Genomic DNA, 12,391 nt, shown 5'->3' with positions numbered 1-12,391 from the left:
TGCAGCAAACCCTATTGTGAACTGTGCATGCAAGTAATCTAGGTTGTGTGCTCCTTATGGGAATCTAATTGTTTCATCCTAAAACCAAACCATCTCCATCACCCTCCTACCCCCACCTCTACTCCTGGTCTGTGGAAAAATTGTCTTCCATGAGGAAGAGATATGCAAGAGCAAAGAGGATAGTAAAATACTATACCCCATCCCTTCTCACACAGGTTAAGGTCTCAGAGCTGGGAGTCAGGTTTAAAGTGAATGGGAGGGAAGAAACACTGAACTGGAAATAAGATTGATGCTTCCATCTAGAACAAATTGTTTAATACCTGAAAATAAAACTGGTTGTTAGTACCTCAAAGTAACTAAATACCTATAGAATCTGCCTGAGATTTCATATAAGAGAGAGTTCCAAAAAACAGTGGTAGAAAAAATAATTAAGCTATTCTTTGATTTATATACTGAGTCTAGCCCATTCAATAAATTGGTTATGCAGACATACGCACACAAAAAAAATCAAGGAATCTTCTCACAAATTGTTTTGAGGGACACTAGCATTCCAAAAAACATTTCAGAGGAATGTATTTTAAAATGCTTTTGTCTAATGAAAGTGTAAGATGAGCCTGAGATATATAATGAAATCACATCAAAATTATCAAAATCCATCAAAGCAGATCAAAATCAAAATGCATCAAAGCAGAAAGCATTGATACCAAACTTTTGCTCAGTTTTTTTGAGACACGATCTTACTCTGTCTCCCAGGCTGGAGTTCAGTGGCACTATCAGGGCTCACTGCAGCCTCAACCTCCCGGGCTCAACCAACTCTCCAGCCTCACACCCCCAAGTAGCTGGGACTACAGGCACATGCCACCACACCCAGTTTTTTTTTTTTTTTTTTAATTTTAGTAGCGATGAGATCTTGCTATGTTGCCCAGGCTATTCTTGAACTCCTAAGCTCAAGCAATCAGCCTCAGCCTCCCAAAGTACTGGGATTACAGGCGTGAGCCACTGTGCCCAGCCCCACTCAGACATTCTAGTAGGAATGTTTTTAAGTCATGTATTATTTTTAAAATATACAAAACAAAAAGTAATCTGCAAGGGGGAAAAAGTAGCCATATTTTCTTCCACTTACACCAAGTATATAATAAGATTATTTAACACAAAAATACTTTAATACATTATCTACTATTTTAAAATTAACATTTTTTTAAATTTAATAAGCCCATGTAGGTAAAGGTATTCTCTTACCTTTTGAAAGGCACAGCACTTTTCAGAATCACCTCCACCTCCACAATATTTGCCCTAGCAAGGTCCGCCACAGTATGAAAGCCAGAAGCATAGAGAACCCTGGCTCTCTGAGCATTTAGTAAGGATACCCGAACCAGGTCACACAGCTCCCTCTGGATGCCAAATGTAAGACGCTTCTGAAATTGGGAAAGTAGTAGTTCCATGTTGTGCCAGCCCAGACGGTTGGAAAACACTGTAATCATCCCTAGAACATTCATAGAATAATTGTTGAATTGATTTTTTTTTTTTTTACAGATGAATTCGCCATTTCTTTAGATGTATTTATATTTCCTTGTTTTTTCCCTGCAAAATTGTAAGATTTAACAAGGCCCAAGGTGTAAGTTAACAAGGGAACAGACATATATTAAGAGCCTTAACTAATTGGACAATAAATGTGCTAAGTTTTATGAGATGACATTAAATGTCATCTTATTTATTCTTCATCCTGAAGTTAACACAAGAAAACTGAGGCAGAGCATATAAACACAAAACAAACAAGAAGCCCTCACCCTAAATCATTTCTCTCTCTCTTTCTTTCTTAAGCAAAAGAGAACTCTTAAAAAGGTGTTTAAGAACTCTTAAAAAGGTGTTTAAAAAGGTGTAAAGGTGCTGGGCGCAGTGGTTCATGCCTGTAATTCCAGCACTCTGGGAGGCTGAGTAGAGCAGATCACCTGAGGTCGGGAGTTTGAGAACAGCCTGACCAACACGGAGAAACCCCGTCTCTACTAAAAGTACAAAATTAGCCGGGCATGGTGGCGCATGCCTGTAATCCCAGTTCCTCGGGAGGCTGAGGCAGGAGAATCGCTTGAACTCAGGAGGCAGGAGTTGCGGTGAGCCGAGATCACACCACTGCACTCCAGCCTAGGCAACGAGAGAAACTCCATCTCAAAAAAAAAAAAAAAATTAGGGATTCTTTCCACCTAGAAGAAAACAAGAGAGTTGGTTTCAATATTCAAGTGCTGAGAGAACTAGAAAGAGAGAAGTTCCCATGTGCATTTTCTTCAAAGAAAGGTTGCTGAGCTCAATAGCTGCACTGTCTTGGAATAAAGAAACCAAAACAAGTGCCATGTCATAAAGACATCTGTGGAATTAAAATTGTTTTACACTTCCCTATAAGAACATAAACCCCTTGAGGCAGTCTTTCATCTTTGATGACAGTGAGTCTAAGAGTGAGTCCCTCCCGGCTGGGCGCGGTGGCTCAGGCCTGTAATCCCAACACTTTGGGAGGCCAAGACGGGTGGATAACGAGGTCAGGAGATCGAGACCATCCTGGCTAACACGGTGAAACCTCGTCTCTACTAAAAATACAAAAAAAATTAGCCAGGCGGGGTGGCAGGTGCCTGTAGTCCCAGCTACTCGGGAGGCTGAGGCAGGAGAATGGCGTGAACCTGGGAGGTGGAGTTTGCAGTGAGCCGAGATCGTGCCACTGCACTCCAGCCTGGGAGACAGAGCAAGACTCCGTCTCAAAAAAAAAAGTGAGTCCCTCCCTTCTTGCCACTATCTCTTCTCATCTTCCCCATAGTACTCCCTCATAAGCACATATCTTCACGATGAAACCTCTTATACATATAACACAACCTCTCATAGCCCATAGTTTCCTTCTTAAGGGCTTGTAAGGATTCCTTAGTAAAATCAGACTCAGAATTTCTCGTTTGCTTAGGGTTTAATACATTAAGGTAGACCTTAGAATAGATCATTTTTGTAACAGTCAGACAGAAGTTTAGAAATCCCTCTCCATCTTCCATCCTTCTCCTTAACAATATGTATTAATCAGTACCTTTTTTTTTTTTTTTGAGACAGAGTCTTGCTCTGTCGCCCAGGCTGGAGTGCAGTGGCGTGATCTCGGCTCACTGCAACCTCCACCTCCTGGGTTCAAGCAATTCTCTGCCTCAGCCTCCTGAGTAGCTGGAATTACAAGCACCCACCACCACACGTGGCTAATTTTTTGTATTTTCAGTAGAGATGGGGTTTCACCATCTTGGTCAGGCTGGTCTTGAACTCCTGACTGCGTGATCCACCGGACTCAGCCTCCCAAATTGCTGGGATTACAGGCGTGAGTCACCGCGCCCGGCAATCAGTACCTTAATGAGAAAGGGGAGACCACAGAGAACTCTGTTTCGTTTCTTCTTGCAACAGGAAAAAGAAGAAAAAGGAAAACAGAAAGGAGGATAGTCAGCAGGTTGCTAAGGAATAGAGGCCAAGACATTCAGCTAGTTACCAATCCTCTGTAACATGGTACTGAGCCCTGAGGAGCCAGAGTTTTGAATTTTCCGATGATGACAAGAACTGTACAAAATTATAGCACTTTTAAAGAGGCCTACAATAAAATGGAATTTGAAAAAAAAAGCAATCTTAACTCGACTTCAAATCATCGTCTTGAATAACTATGAAACCCTTTGTTTAACTGACCTGCATAAACAGCAGCTGACTGTTGCAAAGATTGAATCTGTCCACGATTGCATCCATATTTCTGATTAATTTCCCTTAAGGGAACTTCACTGATTAAATCTAATAGCACAAGACTGGTGAAAAACCTGGGAATAAATCATCAAAAGCATGGTAAGAGATCATTCACGTCTACTAGGAGATACAAGGTGTGTTGCAAAATGACTAAGAACTGGAAAGGCAACAGAGGACTTACATAATACATTCTGGTAAGATTCTTAATAGAAAATAGGGTTACTGGCCGGGCGCGGTGGCTCAAGCCTGTAATCCCAGCACTTTGGGAGGCCTAGGCGGGTGGATCACGAGGTCAGGAGATCAAGACCATCCTGACTAACACAGTGAAACCCCGTCTCTACTAAAAATACAAAAAATTAGCTGGGCATGGTGGCACATGCCTGTAGTCCCAGCTATTCAGGGGGCTGAGGCAGGAGAATCGCTTGAATCCAGGAGGCGGAAGTTGCAGTGAGCCAAGATTGTGCCACTGCACTCCAGCCTGGGCAACAGAGTGAGACTACATCTTAAAAAAAAAAAAAAAAAGAAAGAAAGAAAATAGGGTTACTGGACAAAGATTGAGATCAATGCTTGCAAAGCAAGCTTTGACATGCATTAGTACTATAGTAAAGAACTAATGTGTGTATAACAAAAAGTTGCCCATATTCAATATTGCTGCTATCAAGAAATGAGACTTGGTTCAAGAAATGTGATGACACAAAAATTTAAAAGATAACTTGATATACAGTTACATGTAAATCATTACTCCAATAAAATGACAATATAAATATAGCATCCAATTTTGATTTGAAAGGCAACAGTAGCAAAAGTAATCCAAGTATATAAATCCTTATAAAATTTATACTTAACCATATTATAAATAATATACTAAAGACTGCTTTTTAAGAAAAATCATTTCATTATATTTCTCTTTTTTTTTTTTTTTTGAGATGGAATCTCACTCTGTTGCCCAGGCTGGAGTGTAGTGGCACAATCTTGGCTCACTGCAACCTCCATCTCCCAGGTTCAAGCAATTCCCCCACCTCAGCCTCCCAAGTAGCTGGGATTACAGGTGCACACCACCACAAATGGCTAATTTTTGTATTTTTAGTAGAGACAGGGTTTTACCACATTGGCTAGGCTGGTCTCGAATTCCTGACCTCAAGTAATCTGCCCACTTTGGCCTCCCAAAGTGCTGGGATTACAGGTGTGAGCTACTGCACCCGGCCAATTTCATTATATTTCAAAGAAGCTAACAGCCTGTATCAATTTATCCACCTGAATCTTTTAATTAGCTCTTCTTCCCTATTGGTAGTGAATCACTTCTAAGCATGATATAAAGCATAACCCCAGGTGAAGTCACAGTAAATTGGTGGTTCTTCTGATCAACACCTTCTTTACAAAAGAGAGGTAATTAAATATTATACTTTAAAATATAAGATCTTTATATATAAGGGCTACTAAACTGTGAACTGCAGAAAGAAACTAAAATACCAATAAATTCATTAAATACAGAAAACTTGCCAGGCGTGGTGGCTCACACCTGTAATCCCAGCACTTTGGGAGGCGGAGGCGGGCAGATCACCTGAGGTCAGGAGTTTAAGACTAGCCTGACAAACATGGAGAAACCCCGTCTCTATTAAAAACACAAAACTAGCCGGGCGCGGTGGCTCAAGCCTGTAATCCCAGCAATTTGCGAGGCCGAGACGGGCAGATCACGAGGTCAAGAGATCGAGACCATCCTGGCTAACACGGTGAAACCCTGTTTCTACTACAAAAAATACAAAAAACTAGCCGGGCGAGGTGGCGGGCGCCTGTAGTCCCAGCTACTCGGGAGGCTGAGGCAGGAGAATGGCGTAAACTCGGGAGGCGGAGCTTGCAGTGAGCTGAGATCCGGCCACTGAGCTCCAGCCTGGGCCGCGACAGAGCGAGACTCTGTCTCAAAAAAATAAATAAATAAAAATAAATAAAAAACATAAAAACACAAAACTAGCCAGGCATGGTGGCACATGCCTGTAATCCCAGTTCCTCTGCAGGCTGAGGCAGGAGAATCGCTTGAACTCGGGAGGCGGAGGTTGCGGTGAGCCGAGATCGTGCCATTGCACTCCAGCCTGGGCAACAAGAGCAAAACTCCATCTCAAAAAAAAAAAAAAAAAAAAATGAAAAAAAAAAAAAAACTGAAAAATCTTATACTTTGCCAAAATTTTGATTTTATTGACAATGAAAGTGACTACAATAAACTGGGCATCTACTACATGCAAGACACTGTGTTAAATACTGGAAAGCCCAGAGACCTTGATGTTTACCTTTTATGGATGGCCATTTGTCGATGCTGTCTCTCAGTTCTGGTTACTACTTTTCCTTTCACACAGCGGGCCAAGAACCCCTCTTCAACTCCCACTAGCTCTGCCACCCTTTTCATTGAAGTTGGCAACTTCTCCCATAAACAGAAAAATCGATACCAATCAATAGTAGTCCAATCCTCGAACATAGGTGTAACCTAAAAGAAAAAAGTATTATTCATTAACTAAAACTATTACATTACAAAAAACCATTATACACAACCTTCATATTAAAGACAAAAGCCAGGCGTGATGGTATGCACCTGTAGTCCCAGCTACTCAGAAGGCTGAGATGGAAAGATCGCTGGAACCCAAAAGTTTGAAGCTGCAGTGAGCTATGACTGAGCCACTGCACTCTAGCTCAACTGACTGGGTGAGACTCTGTCTCTAAAAAAAATGAAATAAAATAAATAAAATGGCCAGCTGTGGTGGTTCATGCCTGTAATCCCAACGTTTTAGGAGGCCGAGGCAGGAGGATCGCTTGAGCCCAGGAGTTTGAGGCTGCAGTAAGGTATGACTGTGCTACTGCACTCCAGCCTGGGCAACAGAGCAAGACTCCATTTCAAAAAAAAATTACAATAAAATAAAATTACTTAAAATAAAAAGACAAAGGCCTCAGGATTTATAAAATGTCTAACTGCGATAATACCTCATTTATATGGAAACATCATTTATTCACAAACAATGCACTGCCAGGACAAATGGAAAGAGATCATTAAGCATACAAACTGGATTTTATAGAACCCAAGTCTTTTTTTTTTTTTTAAGACAAGGTCTTGTTCTATCATCCAGGCTGGGATACAGTTCACTGCAGCTTCAACCTCCTGTGCTCAAGCAATCCTCCCACTTCAGCCTCCCAAGTAACTGGGGCTATAAGGTGAGTGACACCACATCTGCCTAATTTTCTAATTTTTTTGGTGAAACTGGGTTTTATTCTGTTGCCCAGGTTGGTCTCTGACTCCTGGCCTCAAGCAATTCTCCTGCCTCAGACTCTCAATATGCTGGGATTACAGGCGTCAGCCACTGCACCTGGCCAGAACCTAAGTTTTTAATCATAGACACTTCTAATATCAATATTCTAACTGTAGTTAGAATCTTAAGCATTCTGACTAATTTTCAAGAAAGAATCAATAACATAGAGGAGAGAAGGGAAGAATCAATATTCAGAATTGATATATACCCAAAATGTCAAGATTCAACAAAAATTTTGAAACATATAAGAAATAGGAAAGTGCATCTCAAACACAGGGGGAAAAGCAGGCAAAAGAAATAAAAAGAAATACCTTTGAGAGGCTCCAGCTACTGAAATAAGACTTCAAAGCAAACATTATAAACATGGTTTAAAAAAAAAAAAAAAAAAAGGCATGCTTGAAGTAAAAGGCACGATGCCAATGTCTCATTAAGTAGAGAATACAATAAAGAGAAAATTATTTTTTAAAGAACCAAATGAAAATTCTGGAGTTAAAAGTACAATAACTGGCCAGGCACAGTGGCTCGTGCCTATAAACCCAGCACTTTGGGAGGCTGAAAGGAGAGGACCACTTGAGCTCAGGAGTTCGAGACCAGCATGAGCAACATGGTGAAACACTGTCTCTACAAAAAAGTACAAAAATTAGCCAGGGATGATGGCATATGCCTCTGGTCCCAGCTACTTGGGAGGCTGAGGTGGGAAGACTGCTTGAGCCCAGAAGGTCAAGGCTGCAGTGAGCCATAACTGTGCCACTGTACTCCTGTCTGGGCAACAGAGCAAAAACCTGTCTCCAAAAAAAAGAAAAAGTGCAATAACTAAAATGGGGTTTACTATGTTGCCCAGGTTGGTCTTGAACTCTTAAACTCAAATAACGCTCCTGCCTTGGCCTTCCAAAGTGCTAGGATTAAAGGTGTGAGCCACCGAACCTGGACCTAAAATGGATAATTTACTAGAGAGATCAACAAGATATCCAAGCTGGCATAAGAAAGAATCAGCAAACATGAATAGATTAATAATGACTATGCAATCTGAAAGAGGGAGAAGAGAAAGCAGAAAAAATGAACAGAGCCTTAAAGGAATATGAGAAACATTAAGTATACCGACATATGCATAATGAGTACCAGGAGAAGACAGAAAGGAAAAGGAAAATCATCTGAAGAATTTATGGCTGAAAGTATTCCAAATTTGATGGAAAACATTAACCTACATATCCAAGACACTCAGTGAACTCCAAGCAGGATACATACAAAGACATCCACACAAAGACGCATCCCAGTCAAAACATTAAAGCTAAAGAAAAAAAATCTTGAAAACAGCAAGTCATCGTGTATAAGAGAAACCTGATAAGATTAACAGCTAACTTCTCAACAGAAAAAAGAAGGCCAGAAAATGCAGTGAGATGACATATCAAACCACTCAAAGAAAAAAAAAAATCTGTCAACTAAACATTGTTTTTTCTTTTGAAACAGGGTCTGGCTCTGTCACTCTGGCTGGAGTGCAGTGGCACAATCTCAGCTCACTGCAACGTCTACCTCCTGGGCTGAAGCCATCCCCCCACCTCAGCTTCCCAGGTAGCTGAGACTATAGGTGCATACCACCACACCTGGCTAATTTTTGTATTTTTCTGGTAAAGACGGAGTTTCACCGTGTTGCTGGTCTCAAACTCCTAGGCTCAAGCCATCTACCTGCCTCAGCCTCCCAAAGTGCTGGGATTACAGGCATGAGTCACCATGCCCAGCCTCAACTAAGAATCTTATATAAAGGAGAGTTATTTTTCAAAAATAAAAATATAACAGAAACATTCCCAGATAAACAAAACCTGAGAAAATTTTGCTAGCAAATCCATTTTATAAGAAATACTAAGGCCGGGCGCGGTGGCTCACGCCTGTAATCCCAGCACTTTGGGAGGCCGAGGCGGGCGGATCACGAGGTCAGGAGATCGAGACCATCCTGGCTAACACGGTGAAACCCCGTCTCTACTAAAAATACAAAAGTGGTGCGCGCCTGTAGTCCCAGCTATTCGGAGGCTGAGGCAGGAGAATGGCGTAAACCCGGGAGGCGGAGCTTGCAGTCAACCGAGATCGCGCCACTGCACTCCAGCCTGGGCGACAAAGCGAGACTCCGTCTCAAAAAAAAAAAAAAAAAGAAAAGAAAAGAAATACTATACTAGCCAGGCGCAGCGGCTCACGCCTGTAATCCCAGAATTTTGGGAGGCTGGGTGGGCAGGGGGGTGGAGGCTGGATCACTCGAGGTCAGGAGTTCAAGACTAGCCTGGTCAACATGGCAAAACCCTGTCTCTACTAAAAATACAAAAAAAAATTAGCCAGAAGTGGTGGCGCATTCCTGTAATCCCAGGGACTCAGGAGACTGAGGCACGAGAATTGCTTGAACCTGGGAGGCAGAGGTTACAGTGAGCAGAGACTGCACCACTGCACCACTGTACTCCAGCCTAGGCAACAGAATGAGACTCTGTCTCCAGAAAAAAAAGAAGAAACAAAGAAATACTAAAGAGAGCTCTTCAGCTTGAAAGAAACTCACCCAAAACCATATTTCAATTCCAAACAAAAAAATCAAAGAGCATCAACAAAGGAAATTATGTGGGTACATATAAAAACAGTATCATTACATATTTCTCTTTTCTTCTGAGTGATTTAAAAGGCAATTTATAAAACAATATGCATATAATTGTACTGTATTGGGTTTGTTTGTTTGTTTGAGACACAGTCTCACTCTGTTGCCCAGGCTGGAGTGCAGTGGCACAATCTCAGCTCACTGCAACCTTTACCTCCCAGGTTCAAGTGATTCTCATGCCTCAGCCTCCTGAGTAGCTAGAATTATAGATATGCACCACCACACCCAGCTCATTTTTATATTTTTAGTAAAGATGGGGCTCCACCATGATGGCCAGGCTGGTCTTGAACTCCTGACCTCAAGTGGTCCACCCGCCTCAGCCTACCAAAGTGCTGAGATTACAGGCATGAGCCACCACGCCCTGCCAATATGCATATAATTGTATTGTTGAGCCCATAACATGTAAAAATCACAATATATTTGACAGTATCAGCCCACAGGAGGCAGGTGAAAGCAAAGCTGTACCGAACTAAGGAAATGACAAGAGATGGTGTCCCAAATCCATAGAAATAAATGAAGAAAAAAACACAATCATAAATAAGAACGTTAATGAAGCAAACTCTGTAAATGTATATTTGCTCTCCTTTCTTCTCTCAGCTTCTCTAAAAACATTGAATTACATAAAATACTAAGTATAACAACGTACTATTAGGTTTGCAACACATAATGATGTCATAAGTACAACAATGGCACAAAAAAAGGAATCAAAATAGAGTTATTTAAGAATACTTCTTTATCTCACTGCAATTAAGTTAGTATAAATTTTCAGCTGTACCTGATAATCCCTTGAGTAACCATTAAAAAAAAAAAAAAGAGAGCAAAAAATATAGAGAAAAACGTACAAAATTAAAATGTCATACAATTTTGTGCTGCATAGTCACATTTTGGTCAATGACAAACTGCATATATGACAGTAGTCCCGTTAGATTATAATGGAGCTGAAAAATTAATATTGCCTAGTGACATCATAGTCATCAAAACGTCTAACATGTTGCATTACCTTTTCTATGTTTAGAAATGTCTAGATACACAAATACTTACCATTGTATTACAACTGCCTACAATATTCAGTAGAGTAACATGCCAAACAAGTTTGTAGCCTAGCAGCAGTTAGGTTATACCATATATCCTAGGTGTGCAGCAGGCCATAACATCTAAATTTGTGTGAGTACACTCTGTAATATTCACACAAGAACAAAATTGCCTAAAGATGCAATTCTCAGAATGTATCACTGTCCTTAAGCGATAATGACTATACTAAAAAATAATCCCTTCATTCAAAAAAGAGCCGTAAAAGAGGTACAGGGGAACAAATTCTCTGAGAATACCGACCGTAGTTGAAAACTTCAATACCTGACTTTCAACAATGAATAGAACTACTAAGAAAATCAAAAGGAAATAGAAGACTAAAACAACACTTTAAGTCAATTAGACCTAAGAGACATCTATAGAACTCCACCAAACCATAGCAAAATGTATAGCTGTCTCTTATTATCTGTGGGGGACTGGTTCCAGGACCTCCTGCAGATAACAAAATCCATGGATGCTCAAGTCTCTGATATAAAATGATAGTGTCTATATATAACCTAGACACATCCTGCCATATACAGAGTAATCATCTAGAGTAATTATAATACCTAATACCACATAAATACTAGGTAAATAGCTGATAAACTGTATTATTTAGGGAATAATGACAAAAGAAACTATAAGTTCAGTACAGAAAAAAAAATTTTTGAGATAGTCTCACTCTGTCACCCAGGCTGGAGTGCAATGGCGCGATCTCGGCTCACTGCAACCTCTGCTTCCCAGGTTCAAGTGATTCTTCTGCCTCAGCCTCCCAAGTAGCTGGGACTGCTCCCAGTCAATACTTATGACTCCCAAGTAGCTGGACTCCACGCCCAGCTAATTTTTGTATTTTGTAACTTTGTATTTTTAGTACAGACAGGGTTTCACCATGTTGGTCAGGCTGGTCTCAAACTCCTGACCTCAGATGATCTGCTGAAAGAAAGAAAAGAAAGAAAGAAGGAAAGAAAAAGAAAGAAGAAGGAAAGGAAAGGAAAGGAAAGGAGAAAAGAAAAGAAAAGAAAGAGAAAAAGAAAAGAAAACAAAATTGAAAACTATTTAGCTGGACTGATCAAGAAATGGTGCAGGACGATTCAAATTACTAAAATCAGGAATGAAAGAGGAACCACCCCCATCATCCTTACATAAATAAAAAGGATTAGAAGGGAATACTATGAACAACTAAATGCCAACAAATTAGATAATCTATGTGGACTATTTTCTGGAAATACACAAACTACCAAAACTGATTGAAGAACAAATAGAAACTCTGAATAGTTATAATAAGTAAAAAGATTAAATTCATCATCAAAACATTCACTCCAAAGTAAAGCACAGGCCCAGGTGGCTTGACTGGTGAACTTCACCAAACATTTAAATAACAATTAACAGCAATCTTTAACAAATTCTTCAAAAAAAAAAAAAAAAAAAAAAAAAACAGAAGAGGAAGAAATATATCCTAACTCATACTGTGCAGTTAATATTACTCCAAAACCACACAAAGACATCACGAGAAAAGAGAACTACAGGTCAATGTATCTTATGACGAAAATACTAGCAAACCAAATAAAATACTAGCAAACCAAATCCAGCAACATAAAAAGGATTATACAACCTAACCAAGTCAGATACTCTCTTTTGGAATGGAAGTATTTATCCAATGCCTATA

General features: G+C 40.3%; 1 protein-coding gene across 5 annotated transcripts in view; it reads right to left on the bottom strand.

The window, feature by feature from the left end:
• The window catches only part of POLQ (DNA polymerase theta), a 107,029-nt gene that overhangs the window by 53,621 nt on the left and 41,017 nt on the right, over positions 1 to 12,391 (bottom strand). For all 5 annotated transcript variants that reach the window (XM_050781875.1, XM_050781877.1, XM_050781876.1 and 2 more), the window contains 3 exons: positions 6,021 to 6,214; positions 3,688 to 3,812; positions 1,240 to 1,483 (listed from right to left, as the gene is read on the bottom strand). In XM_050781875.1, the coding sequence (XP_050637832.1) occupies positions 1,240 to 1,483; positions 3,688 to 3,812; positions 6,021 to 6,214 (563 nt within the window). The remainder of the gene's footprint in view (positions 1 to 1,239; positions 1,484 to 3,687; positions 3,813 to 6,020; positions 6,215 to 12,391) is intronic.

The sequence above is a fragment of the Macaca thibetana genome, chromosome 2 (assembly GCF_024542745.1).
Source record: "Macaca thibetana thibetana isolate TM-01 chromosome 2, ASM2454274v1, whole genome shotgun sequence".
Taxonomy (NCBI): domain Eukaryota; kingdom Metazoa; phylum Chordata; class Mammalia; order Primates; family Cercopithecidae; genus Macaca; species Macaca thibetana.
The sequence above is the reverse complement of the archived record's forward strand: the minus strand, read 5'-3'. Positions and strand labels throughout refer to the sequence as shown.